General features: G+C 36.2%; 1 protein-coding gene across 6 annotated transcripts in view; it reads right to left on the bottom strand.

The window, feature by feature from the left end:
- Positions 1 to 22,376, bottom strand: part of ESCO1 (establishment of sister chromatid cohesion N-acetyltransferase 1) — a 77,617-nt gene that overhangs the window by 11,758 nt on the left and 43,483 nt on the right. For 4 of the 6 annotated variants that reach the window (XM_029233307.1, XM_029233318.1, XM_029233290.1 and 1 more), the window contains 3 exons: positions 5,553 to 5,642; positions 2,881 to 3,024; positions 272 to 459 (listed from right to left, as the gene is read on the bottom strand). In XM_029233307.1, coding sequence (XP_029089140.1) covers positions 272 to 459; positions 2,881 to 3,024; positions 5,553 to 5,642 — 422 coding nt within the window. Of the gene's footprint in view, positions 1 to 271; positions 460 to 2,880; positions 3,025 to 5,552; positions 5,643 to 6,190; positions 6,315 to 22,376 lie in introns of those variants that run through there. The other 2 variants (XR_003795187.1, XR_003795189.1) reach the window with 2 other exon arrangements.

Raw genomic sequence — 22,376 nt, 5'->3', positions numbered from 1 at the left:
GCGGTATGCGGGCCTCTCACTACTGTGGCCTCTCCCATTGCGGAGCACAGGCTCCGGACGCGCAGGCCCAGCGGCCATGGCTCACGGGCTCAACCGCTCCGCGGCCTGTGGGATCTTCCCGGACCGGGGCACGAACCCATGTCCCCTGCATTGGCTGGCGGACTCCCAACCACTGCGCCACCAGGGAAGCCCCTAAATGCCATTCTTATTATAAAACTCTGCTTAAATCCTAAACTACTGAAAATGACTTGAAGAATTACATTTAAGTTACCTTAGGCATTCAATCATGCGAGAAGCAATTTTCTTCCGACGCATCATGCTGAACACCCATATGCGGCTGATCCCACAGATTGCAGGCTCTGGCAATGTTGAGCAGCACCAGGCTTTTTGCCTTTCAAATCTGACTTTTTCTTCTTCTGACCTGATAACTGGAAGTTTTTCTTCTATAACTCTGTAGCCCTATATGTAGCAAAATAGGGGGAAATTTTAAGCTTTATTTATTTATATTGGAGCAGAGTTGATTTACAATGTTGTGCCAGTCTCTGCTGCACGGCAAAGTGACCCCATTATACACAAAGACATTGTTGGAGGGGCGGGAATTTTAAAGTGGGAATATTGTTAAGCAACTGTCTAGTACTGACCTTAGTGAGGAGGTCACTACTTTTGTCTGGCTTCTTAACAAACTATGGGAACCACTTACGCTTTCACCCTCATTTTAGGAAATAAACAGACCTGGATCTACATTCTGTTCTAACTCGCTAGTTACGTGACCATGAGATAAAGTTACTTAATTATGCTCTGGGTTCCTTACCAATAAATTGGAACTCTCCACCACCTCCTTCAGAGAACTGCTGAGATTAAATAAGGAAATATATACAAAGCAGCCTGCCATCACAGCTGGCACATAATAGGAACTGAATGCTAATTTTCTCTACCTCCCATATCCTAGGACCAGCAAAAGGACATGTTAAGAACTTGGCAGTCACAACTGTTTCCGGGCCTGCTGCCATAGTTCTAGGGTTCACAGCTGTGCAGGAACTAGGATGAGGGATGGCAGAGGAATCAAGAGTTAAAAAGGTCCTTTCCCTATACTCTTACCTCTTAAAAAAAAAAAAAAAACTCTAAGAAAACATAACATCTCTTCTGCCAGTCTAGTGGCCAAAAAGGGACATGGCTAGCCTTCTGATGGGACGTGGTACACAAGTTAAAACAATCAGACAACACAACTGAGAGTTAACAAAGAACAAACAAGCAAATATTACACAACTATGTTCTAATCTAAACACTGCTACAAGTCATTTTTGGAACTAGGTAGAATAAAAATTTAAAAAACACAAGGGTGGGGAGTTCCCTGATAGTCTAGTGGTTAGGACTCAGCGCTTTCACTGCCATGGCCGATTCAATCCCTGGTCAGGGACCTGAGCTCCCATAAGCCACGCAGCACAGCCAAAAAAAAAAAAAAAACCAGAAAACTACAAGGGTTTACTGAAGAACATTCATTGTGAACAACAACAACCAAATACAAAACACTGTAAGAAACAGTCAAAAACAAGACAGATGTCTGCAATTTCTTTTAATGCTTAGTCATTTGCCAAACAGATGTAAGAATGCTCTATCATAAAATTTGCAAATATCTGTCACTCTGTGCAAATCTGACTTCAAATATTTAATTTCCCTCATCTAATTAACTTCATTTGTTTCAATCATCAATTTCGTCTAAAAACTGATACTTCCCTCAAGTCGGTATCTTACTATTAACCCTCCTCAGGAGTAATAAATCATGCTAGTTGGAGTGAAATTAAGGGGGGTGAGTTGCTAAGGACAATCCTTAAACACACAACAGTTATTCAATACACACTGAAAGCACTTTGGCATTCAGGAAAATCAAGCATGACATTGTTGATATCTCTTAAAAGTGGGACAATCAAGACTCAGGGACCTATCAAGTGGATAAATGATAAAGCAAAGAATAAATCCACTGCAATGAAAAAATAAACCCACACAATTTGTACTATGCAAAAATTAACTCAATTACAGTATGGCAAGCTTCTATGAGTTAGTCATTTTATATCTAATTTGTATCTCCAAACTACTTTGTCAGCTATTTATTTAAATCAAATCTGTAATTACAAACAGCAAGATTCATAAACTACACAATTTCAGGCTGAATTTTTTTAATGTAGCTTAACGTATGGAAATTAACTCACGCAGATTTGTTTTGACTTTGTACTTTATTAGAAAATTTTATGATGAAGCATCCACTTGCAGGCAACTAAAAGATACTATTGTTTGTTTTTTTTGCACAATTTGGCTCTTAAATCAAGCCAAGTCCTCATCTAGAGCTCAACCAAAGAAGTGGTGATCCACTGCAGGAGTGCGCAACTTTTCATAAAGGGCCAGGCAATAAGTATTTTAGGCTTTGCAGCATACCTGGCCTCTGTTGCAACTATTCAACTCAGTCTTTGTAGTGTGAAAGCAGCCACAGACAATATGTAAGCAAATGGGCATGGCTGTGCTACAATAAAACTTTATAAAAAACAGGTTGGATTTTGCCTTCAGGCTGTAATTTGCCAACCCTTGATTTATTCCAGCGCTGAAGGGACTGAGACAGACATTACGTTAGCAGCCAACAAGGAAACTTCCCGAACAAAATTTAATAGTACTTTTGAGTTACAGAATTTTTCTCTTATACTTTATACTGACTTGAGAAACTAATTCCCATGCAAGATACAACTCCACTGTAGTAAAGAATTACACACAGGAATTCTTGCATTCATACTCTTCCTTACATAAAACGCTGAAAAATTTACCAGGATTATGTTATTCCTGTAACTCTTTAAACACCATACTACATACGACCACTCTTTAAAAATCACTTACCCATTGGATATGTTCTGCAATTAGACAACCAACTACTTTTTTGTCATTAGAAATAAAGAGAAGTGTTTTTGTTCTGGAATAGCACATTAGTGGAGCCTGCTGGAAACCTAAGTCATTATCAACCATCTCTCTAATCTCGTCAACCTGCCAAATAAAGAACAATATTTTTTTTAATAACAAAAGCATTTTATATATGTAAAAATATACTATTTCAGTTCAATAAATTGAGTATATTATTCCAAGCAGGATATCCTCTGAAGAGTGCTTCTGAATGACTGTCCTGACCAATAAATGTTTTTCAAGCCCTGTGGACCAATTTGCAAAAGGAGGAAAGAATGGAGAGTAATGTCAAGCCCAGCAGTCTGGGAACAACAGGAGTGAGAGCTCCTACAATAGGTAATAAGAACAAAGACTTCCCATTAGAAGGATCATGGGTTTGAGTACTGGAGAGAACTTCACTGGAATCTTCGCCAGGCAAGCCACACTTCTCTTCCTCGCAAGGCTTAATGAATACTCTCATCAGTAAAATGCAGGTGAACACAGAGGACAGACATAAATGTTTACTCCTTATCAACCATTTATAGGCCAGACATTATGCAAAGCACTTTATCAATATTATCTCATTTAAATCCAACACCTCTTAGAGGCTTACAGTTTCTTTTGCATATAGAAGAAATAAAATTCAAAAGTAACTTTCCCATGTCAGATATGGGACACCTAGAACCAAAGAGCTGGGATTTCTGGGATTTGAACCTATAATGTTAATATGGCATCGGACTGCTTCTTTCTGTTACCTCCTAGAATTGTGGTCAAGGTCAAATACGGTAAGCTCAAACTTTTATAGGTTCTCAAAGTCAAGATTTTTGTAGGCACCCAAACATTAGTTCCTTCCCCAGTTAAAAAATAATCTGCAAATATTCAGTCCAATAAACATTCATTTGTGACACTAAGTTTAAAATGCAAATAACACCTAAGAGGGTTAAGTACTCACACCTCTGACATGCAGAATACCATGTAATACATCCCTTATTCAGTGATGAAAACTCAAGTCCTCCTAATCCTAGAACAATACCCCACAATACAATACCTGACTCAGTTACTAAAGGCAAATGACTCACAATTCCTTAGATTTTAATTTTTAACCTATTATGGGTTACCAACCAGTAACATACTGAATTGTAGGTTACTAAGAGTCTGTCCTGAGAAATGAAAAAAATGAGGAAATTAGAATTTCCTGTGGAGTCTTGGTAAGAAATGTACGGACGCCACATGCAGTAAAGCAAAGTACCCACTGTGCATTTCCAAATGATAACAGTTGGAATTCCAAAAATTCCATAATTTAATTTTCATTTAGTCAGTTACTAATCCAACATTAATTCAACAAGTATTTGTTTCTGTGCAAGGATCAATGTTTCAAATACAAGACAGGTTTATGTGCCATTCTAAATACTACTGTCTATACTGTTCAGCAGTGGTAACATGGGAGCTTATTTGAGTAACAGGGATTGTTCAGTTATATATTCAGGGTACCCGAAAAGTCAGGAACCACAGGATAAACTTATACAAATGATCCTTGAACAACACAGGTTTGAACAGGACGGGTCCACTTTTACATGGATATTTTTCAATAGTAAATACTTCAGTACTACATGGTCCGTGGTTGGTTGAATCCGAAGATACAGAGGAACCTAGCACACCGAATTATATGTAGATTAACACTGCCTCCCCCAACCGTTGTTCAAGGATCTGTAAGTGGAATGTTAGCTATATTTTCAAATAACAGGTTCAAAGTGTTTTTCTTCAACCTCCCTTTCAGGTGAAGTATTCCTAAATTTAAAGAGGTCCAACTATTAACCTGAGAAAAGTAAATAAACTACTTTCCTTGTGTTTCTAGATATGTTGAAAACACTCTAGTTTAATTAATTTTTTCAGATAAAACGATCAGACCCATTGCTTTACATTATGAGGTACTTCTGAAAAAGCATCTGGAGGAAAAACATTTTGAGTATATTATTTGAAAATGTAATTAATATATTCATTAAAAATAAGTTTGTCCTATGGTCTCCTGACATTTAGGGTACTCTATATAATAAAATGGTTCCAGACTTCATTATCTCTCTGGTTCATTTCTCTGAACCCTAAATTGGACTAAAATCTGGCTCACAGAGGATTTTAAGTTTTCTCCATTACATTTATAAGTCAGAATATATCTTATTTTCTACCTTAACATTATGATTACTTCATGTTTAACTTAAGGATAACTATGACCTACTACTAGATCCCCTTCTGCAATAAGCTTTTATTTAGAAATTTACTCAGAATAAAATGACATTTATTAATTTTAATTTTACAAATTATGATTCAGATTTTTATTTTAATTTTGATTCTTGAAATAATTTATGTGGCATTATTCATTACTATGCCTTCATACCATCACTCAAATTACTGGTAATATGAGACAGTAATCAATCAATCCACGAAAAATTCATTTCACTTATGCTAGATACACTACAAAGTTAAAGCATAATTTTTCAGTTGGGTTGTGACTAAATGCTTATTTCTTGTTTTCAGAATTGGTTTTTAAATGTGTTCTGCCAGCAATATGTTATACTCTTAAAATTAGCTGCAAAATTATACTATTCATTCTGTGTGAAATTTCACTGGAAATTTACCTTTTTCAGGGCATACTTTGGGTCTTCAGGAAGAACCATTATTATCCTGCCATCAGGATATTCAGCTAGAATTCTTTCTTTTTTCCAACCCTAGACATATATATATAGAAGAATTAATTTTATTTATCACATTTCATACATCATATTCACGTACAATAAGAAAAATATATCAATGTGTCTAAAAATTACAGACATGGAAAAGTATATGCTCGTTAATATTTAATAAGACATGATAAATCAGGTAATTTGTATAATAGGTATAATACAAGCTAATTTCTCTCTACTATTCATTCAGAGATCTAATACCACAATAGCATTTCTAATTTATCATTTCCCATTTTAAATTAATTTAAAAAATCACACACCAAAAGCAAGCCCCTTAAGGTCAGTGATTCCCAGAACCTAAAGGATAACTCACCCAGTTTCTTGATAAGAGAATTAAAGTCTTAAATTTCTTTGGAACATCGTTACCTCCACAAACAAACACTCATGGTTTTATGTCTGGCATGCCAAAGACCTCCAGGAGGTTTTAAATGAACTGATTTGCATGCAGTAGCCCAATATGTAAGGAATAGTTTTTATTCTTATTGATCACAACTATCAAAGTCACAAGAAGGATACTATAAAAATATAACTACCTTCTAAGAATCTAATAGGGAAGGAGAGGCTACGTTGTGTGTATCTGAAGTTAAACATACTCAAAAAAAGAGAGGTAATAAACTCTTCTTCAGATCCACACTCGTGGTGATTAATGAGCAGAACCTGCATGAAAAAAAAAACAAAACAAAAGCCACTTAAATCTAGTAAGATGGGACTGAACCAGAGGTTAAAACTAGGAGCTTTGAAGTTAAAAATAAGTACAGAAGGAATGAGCTTAACTAGTTGTTCCATTTGTCTTACCCAACCAACTTTAAATAAAAATGCCTTTCAAGAAGCAATATGTACTTCTATTAAAGAAAACCAGCATCTTCTTTCTGAGATTTGTTTGAGAATATTAAAGCTCAATGAAACCAAGAAAAAGGTAACTATATTTTTTAAAATACTATGGCAAGTCTGAAAGGAGGTTGATTTTCTTAAATAATCCAGAATGGTCTTTTTGGGAGAGGGCAGGATCTTAGCTGGGGACAAAAAGTCTAGAAATAAACTTGGTATAAATCACAATTTGGATTAAAGTATTTAAAATCAGAATTTGTTTAAAAAATAGAGCACCCAAAGGTAAAGTAAAATTCAGACTATAATTATGATGGTAATGCATTCCCAAGATTTGAAAAGAAAAAAGGAGCAGAAACAATAGTCACAGAAGTCATTTTTTTCAAACTAGAAACGAAAATCTGAATCATATCCAGATTTGAATATAGGTAAAATGCTTTTACAAGGAATAAAAGATATCACCCTCTTTAAAAACAAATTTACATTACTATGTTATTTTTGGGAAAAGTTTTTAAAATAAATCTATTTCACATAAAATGAAAATGGAGACTTTTCATTTTAAAAACTAAACGACAAATTCAATGAAAAGCTAGAATTTAAGTAACCCCAACTTATAACAAAGTCATACGTCCTGAACTGAATTACCTAAAGATAATTTGATAAGCTATTTTCCTACTGTCTTTTAAAATAACAATACTGGTCTAACGTCATTATATTGCACCGTAGGCACTAGATAAAGTATTTTGCTTTACTGACTTTTTAGTACAAAAACTTTCTCTTGATACAAGTTGAGACTTGCATGTTCACGCAGGAAATGTTATCACAGTTGGATTTGATACAATTTTTAAAAATGTTTTAAGTATGATTGTTTTTTCATGTACATGTATAAGCAGCAGGAATTGCAACGGGCAGAGTTATTACTGCTTAGGTTTCTAATGTTTATGAAGACAGCATATTTAAGTGAAAACTTTTTAAGAGTTCTGGAATAAAAGTTCAGGGTTTAAATCCCATTTCTTGGTAGTTACTAGCTATATGGTCTTGGGCAAATCACTGGAACTCTCATTCTGTTTCCTGACCTAGGCTATGGACAAAATAGCTGTCATCACATACATTACTTAGGAGTTTAGAGCACTGCATTTAAGAGATGATACCTCACAGAGAGCAGCCACTCAGTAACTCCTAGTAACTTCCACTCTACCTTCCTAATGGTATCAAACTAAAATCCATGTACTACTTTAAGAAAACACAATTAAAAAGTCCCCAAAGTTAAATACGACAATAAATTCAAATCTTGGACAAGGCAAAGATGAAAGAACCAAGTTGGCTAATATCTGTCAAATAAGATAATAAAGACATTTATATGCTTCAACTGCAGTTAACTCTTTCCTGGAGTCAATAACCACATGATCCTCCTATCTTTAGAATACTTAGATGAGATGAAATGTGTCTGCTACTTGAAACTGAGACAGAGGTGGAGGTTTTGGGAAAGGTAAATGCAATTCAGAGGAAGAACCAAATAGCCACAGGTTTTTTTTGCAAAGATATAAATTTCAATGCAGTGCATTTACACCTTTCACCTTCAGCTCTAACATGTTACACATATCCCTCTGCTAGCAAGTGGTATTTTCCAAACCCCAAATATTCTTAATTCACCCATCTGGCTACTGAAAAGCAGAACGCTTTACACTGCTGATAGCAATCAATTATTTTTTTTTTTGCCCCAACCCCACTGTAGTTACTCTAGACTTCAGAGCCTAAAGAATGGAAGGGGTTTTTCCTCTTTTTCCATTTGAAAAAGATTACAATTAAAAACAAAATACATTGGGTGGTGAATATATTGATGTATACAATTGTTGAAATTCATCAACCAAACATTTAAATCTGTGCGTTCAAGTTATATATGTTCATACTAATCACTTTCATAAAAGGTTGAATGGAAATACCCATGAAAGAATACCCTGAAAAATAAAACCAGTAACCAGCTTTTCAAAAAAATTATCAACAAATATGGCAAGGAAAAAAAAAAAAGACCTAGGGGGAGAACCTTTAGATTAAGAGATTTAAGAGACATACCAACCAATGCAACATATGGACCTTAATTCAAACAGTATAGAAAATTACGAGATATTTGGGGAGACTCTGAACCCTGAGGGAATATGTGATATTAAGGAATTAAATTTTAAAGGTGTGGTTATACTCTTTAAATCCTGTTTACGTTAAAAAAAAAAAAAAAAAAAAGAGCAATCTTTTCATCTTTTGAAAATACATATTTAAAAATATCCACTAAAATGATAATGTGACACCTCGGTTTCACTTTAAAGTAATTAGGAGGGGTGGATGCAAGAAGATTTCCCATGAATTGTGACTTGTTAAAGCTAAGTGATGAGTACCTGGGGACTCACTGTTTGGTGGTGGGGATGTGGGGCGAGATGGGGTAGACTATTTTGGAAAGTTCAAATCACCCATTGTCAAAACTGTGCCCAAGGCCCAAGGCTTGCTCAAATACCATTTACTCAAACGTGAAAAATGAATGTCAAATGAATCCAGTCAGCAGAGTGGTTAGACCTGAGGCTGGGAAAAGCACTGACTGCAGTGGGGGCACAGAGCGGCTTCTGAGATGCTAGTGGTGTTTCTTGTCATGTGGGTGTTCACTTTGCAAAACTGCACCATTAAGCTGAGCACTCATTATTTGGGTACCTTTCTTTACATGTTGTATTTCAATTAAAATTTTACTTAAAATTACTAAAGGAATTTGAAAAACAGACATTTTTAGTTCAACAGCAAGTCTAACACTTTTTATATGTTGAAATAGATATATTCTAAATACCATCTCTTTTTAAAAAAAATTTTAAGTCTTCAGAAACAAAAGTAAATTAAAATTAGCTCATTCAAAATTCGGTCACATGCTCTTTTGGACAGTACCCAAGGCAGAAGGCATAAAAAACTGCAGAAAAACTGCATAAGAGAAACAAATTATAGACTCTTGAAATATATAAAAATATTTTGTTGAAATGAATTTTAAAAGTAAATATGTACTTATGAATATTTTAAAAGTCAGCAAGGACATACACCAAAATATAAACAGAGGTTATCTGAGTGATTTAATTTTTTTCCTTTTAGTTTATCTGTATTTCCTGTTTTTTCTACTTTAATAAAATGTTATAATAAAAGTATTAATATACTTTAACTACCCGCAAGCAGCTGGTTTTAATTCATGTTTGGATACTTTGCAAAAATAATCTTGTATTAACAACAATAATGATAAAGATGTGTTTCCATGCCCTCTCCAGGCACACCCCCTTCCCCAAATCTCCATGTGTTCACCAACCCAAAAGCTCTCTGAACCCTGTCCTTCTGGGTTTTTTGGAGGCTTCACTACAGAGGCAGAATTGATCAAATCATTGGCCACTGGTAACAGAACTCAATCTCCAGCCCCTCTCCCCTCCCCAGGATCAGGGTGTGAGAACTGAAAGTTCCAACCCTCTGTAGTCGGTTCCAACCCTCTGTAGTCGGCTCCACTGGCAAACAGCCCCCGTCCTTGGGTGAGCTCCAAAGGTCATCTCATTAAAGTAACAAAAGACACTTTCTCCCATCACTTAGGAAATTCCAAAGGTTTTGGGAGCTGTGAGTCAGGACAAGCACTGAAGATGGGGTCAATTATTTCTGAGCTAAATTTATTGTACACACAATATATTTTGTTGAAATTCAAATAAAATAATAAGAACCTAGTCTATTACTCATGGACCCTAGAGCCAACTACGTCACTCACTGGCTGTGTGATTTCAGGCAAAATACATATCCTTCTTTCTGCTGTTTCCTCATTTATGAATTAATTGTAACTACTTAGTGATCTGCTAAAAGAACTAAGAGTTGTTTAATATGGGTAAAATGCTTAGAGGAGTCCCTGGTACACAGAAAGACCTTAACTAATGTCATTTCTTTTCCCTCCTAAATGTAAAATAAATTAATTTGTATCAATTTATTTACCCCAAAAAAATTCCTCTGGGAATTAAAAAACATGAAGATATCTTATATGTTGATTTGTGTTCAGTCAACCAGGCATGAATGATATAATCAGTCTATTAAAGCAAAATTAAGCACAATGCTATGTGAAGTTAACCTTCAAATCCGTTAGCTGTATTTATTACTACTAGAGTATTTCAAGATTCATCGTTTCCCATTTTAAATGACTTAACCACTAAAAGCTAGCCAACCTGTTTAATTTTTCAGTTTTAAAGAAGGTATTCAGAAAAACGAAAGTCCCATGACACAGTGGGGTTTTTTGATTCATTAAGTGAGTCAGAAATCAAAGAATATACACAAGAATTTGTTTTGTTTTAGAAAAATCTGACTCAATTCTACAGATGTTTTATAGACTTTTCATTTCGTAGGTATGCTATGATAGCAGGATCTCCTCCAGTGTACTTTTCTCATTCTCTGCAATATTTGAACTGAACAGAAGCTAAAACCCCTAAAAGCTTCTACTCCTCCAGTAAAACTATTTGTTTTGATAAATCCTGTATCCTGTATCCCACGACCAATTTTCTTTTATCCAGGGATTAAGCTACAGGGATCTGGAGTTTTGGGATGTCTAGACTGCTGAGGCCTACAATGAGACTTACTATAAATATAGACCATAAGCTCCAAAACGACTAAGACTTTGTTTGACACACACTATAGCCCAAGTCACAGCACTGAAAATTAAGTAACCAATAAATATTTTTGAAACGCTGGAGTGTGCCTGAAGGACTAAAGCCTCTATTCATAAAATCAAGTACTTAACCTCTCTGTCTTAGTTTTGTAACCCATAAAAGAGGAATGAAAACTACTTCACTAAGTTACAGTGAATTAAATAATACTTACTGAACAATTACAAAACTTAGTTATAGCTGACAGAATGTGGAAGGTAAAGAGGGGGAGAATGCAGTCACCAAGGAGTCAAATATCATTTATAAATATTAAAATTAAAGGCAATCAACAAAACTAAACATCAAAATATAGCTAGTAAAAACTGGGAAAAGAAGATTTTACTAAAACACATTTATATACAGCTTGAGATATATATATATACATATAAGCTATATATACAATGTTGGAAACACTGAAAAAGACAAAAGTGCTTAACCAGTGGAGAATGAGACTGGAAACAGGGTAGGGAAAAAGGAGGCTTTTTTTTTTTTTCATTTTATACCTTACAATTCTGGAAATTTCCATTTCTAGGTACACATACTGCTTTTATAAATTTTCTTTTAAAAGATGAGTTGAAGAATAAAAACTTTGAAGGCCACCCTTTAATTCACCTAAATTAAAATCTTTTCTAGGAAAAAAATGTGAAAGGAAAATTTTCTCCACAATGGAGGTTTGAAGAACAAATGCCCTTAAAAGCACATGTTAAAAGAGAAGTATTTAAATATTCTTTCTTGCAAGTAATACAATAATGGTATATAAGAAAATTTTTTCAATAATGCCTTTTCATAACTAAGGACCATCTGATTCTGAAATACAATTTTTAAAATTACTTTGGAAGGAACTCAATGATTTACAGAGCAATATCTGTTTTCAACAGTTATTTTCCATTTCTCTAACATCCCTGTCATGTGTATATATGTTTTTTTAAATTATAGTTTTCACCACTTCCTGAGAAAAATCTAAGTTCTAAGAAATAGGTTTTTATGAGAGGTGCTTAATATGTTCTGAACAGCAAAACATTTTCATGGGTAAAATGGTAGAATCTTAAAACTACTTGGAGTTTTAATAGCTTCTGATTAAGAAAAACAAAAATCTAAAAGAAAGAGAAGTGATGAAGTCTGGTATTTATTAAAGTCACCCAATTTATAATTCAGGAGAAAAGTCTAGAGCTCAGCTAATTAGGTATTTTTAATACATGGCAGTAACCTTCTGGACTAACTTGCTGGACTAACCAATGCTTAGTTTTCCCTGGGTAACAGAAGCTGATGCCTGGGGCACACTGACTGTCAACCAGTAAACAACTACTTTGGAATTCCAAAACTAAGTGACGTGATTACCAAGAGTCATTTGTTTGTTCCTAAACTTGTTTATGCCAATTTATTATTTTAACTATAAAATGCAATCAAATAAACTGACAAAATTATAGTGCAGGGACTTCCCTGGTGGCGCAGTGGTTAAGAATATGCCTGCCAACGAAGGGGACACAGGTTTGAGCCCTGGTCCGGGAAGATCCCACAAGCCGCGGAGCAACTAAGCCCGTGTGCCACAACTACTGAAGCACGTGCGCCTACAGCCCATGCTCTGCAACAAGAGAAGCCACCACAATGAGAAGCCTGCGGACCACAATGGAGAGCAGCCCCCGTTCGCCGCAACTAGAAAAAAAACCCGCACGCAGCAATGAAGACCCAAGGCAGCCAAAAATAAATGAATAAACTTATTTATTAAAAAAAAAAAGCACAGGTATTTGGGTCTGCATCTCCTCTTTGAAAAACGAGAGTGCAAAAATAGTTGTTTTAATGAAAGTTAGGCAGGACACTCTGGAAAAAAGCAAATAGGCCAAGTCTCTTTTAAAAATCATAAATGCAACAAGAAAAATTCTATACCCAGATTCTCAGGTCGCTCTGCAATATTTAAGTTCTTCCTCTATATTTTTAAAAGTACATCATAAAGGATGGCTATGGGTGTGATTTATATGAGGAAAAAAACAAAGCTAAACTAATTAGAGGATCCATACTCAAAGAAACAGCTTCCCCCCATCAATTACATTTAACATACATTGACAGGCTTCAAATTATAATAAAATGTTTAAACTATGTAATGACCCTATAGAAGACATTGTTCTTTGCCCATCCCAAGCCATTCTTTCCCATTCTTTTTTTGACCATTTTGTTTGGGGCAGTAATATGTGTATTTTCAACAATAAATTCCAAATAGTCCAGTGTTTCTCAACAGGGCTGTTGCTGGCACTTTAGGCTAGACATTCTACCTTCTTTGGAAGTGTCACATGCATTGCAAAAAGTTCAGTACCCCTAAACCCTGCCCACCAAATGTCAATATTCTCCACGTATTTCCAGATGCTACCTAACAGAAGTTATGTAATAAACACCCCATTCCCCTACCTTGAGAACCACTGGCACAATAAATCATATTCTCTTACTTCTTTTTGACAGATTCTTACATTCCCAGCTCTCTTGCAGCTAAAGGGTAGCTAGCTACCAGGCCTAGTTCTGGTGAATGAGACATAGGGAACTTTGCAAGAGCTTCTGGAAAATTGCTGTTCTTCACTGATAAAATGAAAAAACCACTTGAGGGACTCTTTTTGAAAGAATACCCACTCCAACCAACATTCCTGCTTTAAATCTGAACATGGTATCTGGACTACAGGAGTTTACTTTATGGACCATGAAGTTACAGCTATGAAGCTAAAAAGTCAACACACTAAGGAGAGAAGGGCACTGAAGGAGAAATACCCAGTGTTCATGTTGGGTATTTTTAAAAAACATTTTTTTGATTGTTGAACTGCTGAATGGAACAACCCCAAGACTATGTACCTCCAGACTTCTTCTTAAGAAAACATGTATCCTTATGATTTAAGCTACTATTAGTTGGGTATTCTGATACTAAGGATCTCCACTTGAATCAACTTTTTTGATTAACTGACCCAATTTTCCCAATTGTGCCAGTTAAGAAAACTTCTGTAATTACATCATCAAATCTATTACTATAGGAATAATATTTCTCTTAAGGTATACTCGGGTCAGACCTAACTAAAAGTCATATGAAGAATTATGAGATTGTTTTCTCTGTCATTCTCAAATACTAAGGAATCCAAAACATCCCTTTATTAGGATTCATCAATTAAGCACTTTTCAACTTGTAGCAATAATCTCCCAGTATATAAGAAATATTTCATTTGATGTCAGTCTCATCTCAAGGTCATCTGGGCTTAGTGAGCAAATCTACTGACCTATTCAGTTTCACTCATGATTTTAAAAAATTCATGGCCCAAACTCCACTCCATCCCAAGTCCCAAATCCATTACTGAAAAATGCTCTCTAAATGTGTATCTTTGGGAGTTCCACTCCCAGTTAAGATAAAGAAGGTCATAAAAAGATCACTGGTTCTGTTGTAATAAGAAAACACCCAATAAACTAAAAAGCATTTTTTTTTTTTAAGGCAATGCAGAGCTGTGGACTGATTTCCAGAGATGAACCCGCCCTACCTAGGTGAGCAGAGACCAGCAGCCATTTTTATCCCTAAGACATTGACCAATCAGTGTCTTAGAGGAGCAGGATTGCCACAGGCAGAGGACAAGAAAAGTCTACTACTGGGACAGGGAAAAATCAGTCAAATTCTTAACGGTCATAAGTGAGCTGGCATGGAAGTCTGAAATCTGGAGGAGCGCGAAACACAGAGGTAATTCTCCACCAACTCTCTCCCATGGGACATCTGCTGAGTGGGGCTAGGAGGTATAGAGAGATTTGTGTGCTGTGGAGTTTAGATCCTCAACCTCTGCTGGAGAGAGGCACCTGATCCCAACCTTAAGACATTAAAAATCCAAATGGATAGAATAACTAAAATTTCAACCCAACTCAACTCCTAATGAAATCTAAGAGATCAGTCCCTTAATGTAGTTGCCAGACAGAAAGGAAAGCTTTGGCTAGGGGGCAGGGGGGCGGGGGTAGGGAAGGGAATTATCTGATTATCTACTTCAGTTGCTTGCTAGTGTTCTTTTTTTTTTTTTTTTGCTAGTGTTCTTTTATACACAATGTCCAAGAAAAACTTACAAGGCAAGACAGGAAGATTTAATATTGTCAACAGGTCAGTTCTTCCCAACTTGATCTATAGAGTCAATGCAATCCTAATCAAAATCCCAGCAAGCTATTTTGTGGATATTGACAAACTGATTCTAAAGTTTATATGGAGAGGCAAAAAAGTCAGAATAGCTAACACAATATTGAAAATGAACAGAGTCAGAGAACTAACACTATTGGACATCAAGACTTACTGTAAAGCTACAATCATCAAGCCAGTGTGACACTGGTGAAAGAAGAAACAAAGAGACAATGAAACAGAATAGAAAGCCCAGAAATAGACCCACATATAGTCAACTGATCTTTGGTAAAAAGCAATAGCAATACAATGGAGAAAAGATGGTCTTTTCAACAAATGGTGCTGGAACTACTACTATATGTCCATGTGCAAAAAAAAAAAGGATTTAGATACAGACCTTACACCCTTCATGAAAATTAACTCAAAATGGACCATAGATGTAAATGTAAAATGCAAAACTATGAAAACCCCTAGGAGATAACAAAGGGAAAAATCCAGATGACCTTAGGTATGGCAATAATTCTTTAGATACAACACCAAAAGCACAATCCATGAAAGAAAGAACTGATAAGATGGACTTCATTAAACTTAAAATTAAAAACTTCTGTTCTGCAAAAGACACTGTCCAGAGGATGAGAAGACAAACCTCAGACTGGGAGATATCAATATTTACAATGACCTAGCTCATAAAGGGCTGTTATCCAAAATATACAAGGAATTCTTAAAACTCGACTATAAGAAATCAAACAACCTGTTAAAAAATGGGCCAGGGACATCCCTGGTGGCGCAGTGGTTAAGAATCTGCCTGCCAATGCAGGGGACACGGGTTTGAGACCTGGTCCGGGAAGATCCCACATGTCGCGGAGCAACTAAGCCCGTGCGCCACAGCTACTGAGCCTGTTTTCTAGAGCCTGTGAGCCACAACTACTGAAGCCTGCATGTCACAACTGCTGAAGCCCGTGCGCCTAGAGCCCGTGCTCCATAGCAAGAGAAGCCACAGCAATGAGAAGCCCGCACACCTCAACTAAGAGTAGCCCCCGCTCACCAAAACTAGAGAAAGCCCGCGTGCAGGAACAAAGACCAATGCAGCCAAAAATAAATAAATAAATAAATAAATAGGAAAAAAAAAGGGCCAAAGACCTGGACAGATGCCTCACCAGAGAAGATATACAGATGGCAAATAAGCATATGAAAAGATGCTCCCTATTCTGTCACTATGGAAATGCAAATTAAAACAACAGTAAGATCCAATACACAACCATTAGAATGGCTAAAACCCAGAACACTGACAACATCAAATTTTGGCAAGAATGTGGAGCAACAGAAAATCTCATTCATTGCTGGTGGGAAAGCAAAATGGTACAGCCACTTTGGAAAACAGTTTGGCAGTTCTTACAAAACTAGACACACTCCTACCACACGACGCAGCATTTGCACTCCTTAGTATTTACAAAAACGAGTTGAAAATGTTATGTCCACACAAAAACCTGCACATGGACATTTATAGCAGCTTTATTCACAATTGCCGAAATGTGGAAACAACCAAGATGTTCTTCAGTAGGTGAACAGGTAAATAAATTATGATACATCAGGATAATAAAATATTATTCATCACTAAAAAGAAATGAGCTATCATGAAAAGATACAGAGTAACTTTCAATGCATAATACTAAGTGAAAGAAGTCAATGTGAAAAGGCTACATACTGTATGATTCCAATTACATACCATTCTGGAAAAGGCCAAACTTTGGAAACAGTTAAAAAGATCAGTGGTTGCCAGGGGCTGGGGCCGGGGTTAGGCAAGGATGAAGCAGGGGAGAACAGAAAAACTATTCTGTATGACATTACTGGATACATGTCATTATGTATCTTTTAAACCCATGAAATGTACAACACCAAGAGTGAACCCTAATATATACTACGTACTTTGGGTGATAATTTGTCAATGTAGGCTCATCAACTGCAACAAATATACCACTCTGGTGTGGAATGTCAAGCATATGTACAGGCAGGACTATACAGGAACTCTCTCTACAGTAAGCTCAATTTCCCTATAATCTTAAACTACTCTATAAAAATAAAGTCTATAAAAAAAAAGTAAGACCATGGACAGAAATAGGAAATTATGATCCAAGATCAAGAGGGGAAAAGTCAACAGAAACAGGCCCAGTGTGACCCAAATGTTTGAATTAGCAGAAAAGAACTTTAAAATTGCTATTACACGTATGCTAAAGATTTTAAAGGACAAGACAAACTATGTGAAAGAAGAATTTCAGGAGGGAAACTAAAACTCTCAAAATTTAATTCCTGTGATAGAAGGATTAGAAGCATTATTTTTATATATAAAGAAAAATTTATCTTACAGAAAATTAAAATTAAATACAACTGAAGAAAAACCACTGGTACAAAATAATCTATAATGACCTCTTATATCTTACCAAAAAAAAAAAAGTTAAATTACTTTGACTATTTTTCTAAACAAAGAACAAACGATTTTAGCACCTAAATTCAGTCAGATATGTAATTCAATATGCAAACCTAGTTAATAAACCTCTAACTGCCACAATGAATTCAATTTGGGCTGCTTTACATATTTTGAAGTATGTTACTATTCTGTCTAACTTACAATATGTTCCATGTCCCCCAAAGATATTTATACTATTAATTCCCAATGATTTAATATCAACAAATATCAGAGTTGCCAAAGTCCAGAGAAATCTGGTTTAATCTCATTTTTAAAATTTTTTATTTATTTATTTATTTTTGCGGTACGCAGGCCTCTCACTGCTGTGGCCTCTCCCGTTGCGGAGCACAGGCTCCGGACGCGCAGGCTCAGTGGCCATGGCTCACGGGCCCAGCCGCTCTGCGGCATGTGGGATCTTCCCGGACCGGAGCACGAACCCGTGTCCCCTGCATCAGCAGGCAGACTCTCAACCACTGCGCCACCAGGGAAGCCCTTAATCTCATTTTTAAATGAGAAAACTGAGACTCACCACTCTTGTTCTGTGGCTTCAAATCAAAATCTGTTCTTTAATTCAATGCATTTGTTGAGCCCCTACTACGCATTGGCAGGTGCTCTTCAGCATGATAAACAGACTACCAAGGACTCTGCTTCGACACAGCTTCTACTCCAGTGGGGAATACACATAACAAACTTTCAGAGTGTGATAAGTTATACAGACAGAAGAGGGACAAGGGGAGCTATTTTGTACTGGGTGGTCAGGGAGGGTGTCTTTAAGACCAGAATGAAGAGAGCCAGTATGTGAAGATCTGAGAGAAACACTCCAAGAAAAAGTAATATAAGTACAAATACACTAAGAATGGAATGTGGTTGAAGTGGTTTAAGAACAGAAGGAAGATCTGCATGACCGGAGTACAGCAAATAAGGGGAAGAGTGTAAGGAGATGAGATTAGAGAAGGGGGAGTGTGCGGGGCCTTGATGTCACAGTTAAGTACTCTGAATTTTATTCTATGTGTGATGTGAATTCACTGGAAAATTTTAAAGAAAGGAAGGACATAATCTGATTCAAGTTTTTAAAAGACTGCTATGGACAACATGCAGAAAGACTGCAGGGAAACAAAAATGGAAGATGGGAGACCAGTTAGGGAAGCATTACACAAGTGGTCCAGGCAAAAAATGCTGCCAGCTTGGTTTAGAGCAGGAGCAGTAGACATGACAAAAGTGGGAGTATTTGGAATCTATTTTGAAGGTGAAATTCACTAATGGATTGAGTTAGAAGGACAATAAAAAGAAAACTGAAGGACTGTTCTGAAGTTTTCAGCTTGTGGATATGAGTAAATGGCGGTACCATCTCTGGAATAGAGAAAAGTAGAGGAAAAACAGATTGAAGTTTTTATCTGCCACTAGATATATTTTCCCTCCCCAGAGTTTGTGAACACTTTCTACTAAGCCTGTGCTCTAGAGCCCACGAGCCACAACTACTGAGCCCACATGCCACAACTATGGAAGCCCGTGTGCCTAAAGCCCATGCTCCACAACAAGAGAAGCCACCACAATGAGAAGCCCACGCACCGCAACGAAGAGTAGCCCCCGCTCTCCACAACTAGAGAAAGCCCGCGCACAGCAACGAAGACCCAACGCAGCCAAAAATAAATAAATAAATTTTTTAAAAATGTAAAATTTTGTTGCATGTAACATTCATTCTAAAGGTATTCGTTCTCCAATATATGGCCTTCACATCCCAAAGGAAAATTACTTTCTGACTGCTCCCATTCTACATTTATACACCACAATATTTTAAGTCTTTAAGATAAAATAAGTTAGAAAAACTAAAAATGTGGGTCAGGGAAGAGAAAAAAAAAACTTGGATGCTTGAAATAAGACATTTGGTAATTTTTATGTAACAAATTCCTACCTATTTCTAAAGAAACTACTTCTTAACTTTCAACCTTTAAGCAGGGAAACTCAATGAAACTCAGACCAAATTCTGAGTCGGCTCTCTGAATTCCTCCTACAAATATACCTGGGCTCCCTATTCCCTAAGAATGCTGGAGTACAGTTCTAAGAGCCAAGGCTGCTTTGCTTCCGATTCCTTTCCCAATCCCAAGACTTAAAAATCCCTATTCCTGCTCCACACCCAGTTTCCTCCTTGTCCTAATTATCTTCAAAAGGAATATAGAAAAAGTATGCAGAAGTAAATTCACATGTATTCAAGTTTCACATAAAAGAAATTAAAGGTTACTGGATCATGGCTTCCCTGCCTCAGCTTTCTGTAGCAGCACTGTCTAACTGAATTCACTGTGACAATACAAATATTCTACATCTACACTAACACGTAGCCTCTAGCAACATGTGACTACTGAGCACTGGTTACTGTAACTGAGGAACAACATTTTTCATTTCTGTGGTTTAGTGCTACCATACTGGATAGTGCAGCTGTACATCTAATCAGGGATCTGTCAAATCCTTCTTCGAAGTTTTTCTTGTCATCAAGAGGTGAAAACAAACCCCTCTTCTGATCACTGCTCTACCAAAGTAACTATCACTTCTAAATTGCAAAGCTAATTTATAATTTAATTTAAATAGTTAATATTGATTTATTGCTTTAATAGTTACTTAAATCTTCTACTGTTAACTTTTCATTTCTTTCAGGCTTTGTTCCTAAATTTGAAGGCAAGGGTATATCAAATACCCTGAGAGTAAGGTCCTCCACAAAGCATTCAGTCAAATGTTAATCAAAGGAGATAAGGGAAAGACAGAGGTAAGAAAGATTAAGTTAGGAGATTTTCTGCAAAGAACCCACACATTATTCCTCTTCTGCATTACTAAAAGCTCAAAATACAGATGAGTTCTGGATAGGTTCCTTGCCTAGCAACATGGCTCAATGCTCTTGGGGGAGTTTTTCCTGCTTTCTCTTCACACCTTTAGGAAAACAGTATCTTAGCTCATGAAGGGAAACTGAAATGAACCTAGGTCTAAACCAGAATCCAGGCTCCCCCTGAGGCCTCAAGGGGCTCCTTCCTAAATAGTTTCTAGTAAGTCAGATAAAATACACTTCCCCAAATGGTGTCAATGAGGCAGATGGAGTACAATGAAGGAATAGAGAAAGAGAGCACCATCACTCTCTCCCCTACCCCAAACCAAAGAGGATAAGGAAAAGAAAAAATTGTAGTCAACCAAAAGTAGCCTCTGTGGCATCGATTTCTATTGCTACTATGGCTATATAATTTATATGCTATTTTAACCTTTTGAAAAGAAGACTTCAGCCATTTTTACCTGTCATAGATTATTACCATGTCAAAGGGAAACTTTTTACCCTAAGGAAAAACTACTTATTTTCTAAAGAATGTTTGATTAAAATATAAAAAGTATAACTCATTCTAATTTATTCTAAGTGGAAAGAAACTTGATTTCCAATCACTGAACACTGCCCATTTGAAATAAATAAAGGCCAGAGCACGAAATGACTTCTTTTCTATATGCTTCTCTCCAAGAATCAAACACAACAGATGAACTGGCATTTAAAAAACTTAGATGTTTCATCAAACACTTAAGAGTACTTAATGCAAAAGCACATTAGGTGCCCAATAAATGATTCATGTCACAACCCAAAATCCAGGGTTGTGATCACAGCAGAATATCTTTAACATAGGTGTGTTTTTATCCTCTCTCCATACACTAGAAAAGAATGCTACAATGTTCTGGAGGAGTTTCTACCTTAAAATCTATGTATACCTACACATTTGAAAACAGCAAAAGATAAGAACATTAACTTTGATGTTAGTGAAGGATGGCCAACTGCTAAACTCGATTCCTTCTCTTGAGCTTATTTCAAAAAATAAATAAAATAACCCATAGCTCTGTCCCATCAAGGAGGGTGGGGGTGGGGTGTGGGGCAGGAATCAGTCTTCCCTAAGTTGCTCTACTGCTTTACAGTTTTGCAAGAGCCAGAATTTGTTGAGAAGGTGATGACTCCACCTTGTTCCATAAACTAATTTCCTTTGGTATTGTGGAAGAGCAGAGTACATTAATTCCTGGTTGATTTCTTTACAGATTGTGTCAGAAATTAAGAACTTCCTTTAAAATAAAGAATTAAGTCTTTTAAACCAAATCTTTTTATAATTTGAGGAAGCTGGTTGCAAGAATCAGATAATGTAACTTGAGCAGAACACATTTTAACTTCTACCAGATTCACGTATGTAAAATAAACAAATATTTTTGCCAAAGAAGTATTCTATAATTTAGCTGCCTGATAGAGCTATTTTTCTTTTGAAGTTTTAAGGATATTAATACAGTCAAATTGGAAAAGTACAAATTTCAAGTGACAAATCAATATCTAGCTATAGATATTCTATGTCCACACACCTTATATTTTATTTAGTTAAGCAGTAGGAGGGTGTATGTGTGGAAAAGCAGATGAAATAAGGAATATAAAGGATCATCACAGAAGGGAACCAAAAAAAGAAAACCCCACTTATCTTGGGAAGAAGTAACTGGATAAATAAAACCATGAATATAAATCCTTCAACCAAAGGTAAGGATACAAATTTAACTGAAGCCAATAAAGATCTTTAAATAACCCAACATCTGGTGCCTACATGAAATGAATTGGTGATCTCAGTTCAGATATC

Source organism: Monodon monoceros, unplaced genomic scaffold (genome assembly GCF_005190385.1).
Source record: "Monodon monoceros isolate NGI ecotype Baffin Bay Population unplaced genomic scaffold, NGI_Narwhal_1 Super_Scaffold_1, whole genome shotgun sequence".
NCBI classification, from domain to species: domain Eukaryota; kingdom Metazoa; phylum Chordata; class Mammalia; order Artiodactyla; family Monodontidae; genus Monodon; species Monodon monoceros.
This window is presented reverse-complemented; position numbering and strand designations above follow the sequence as displayed.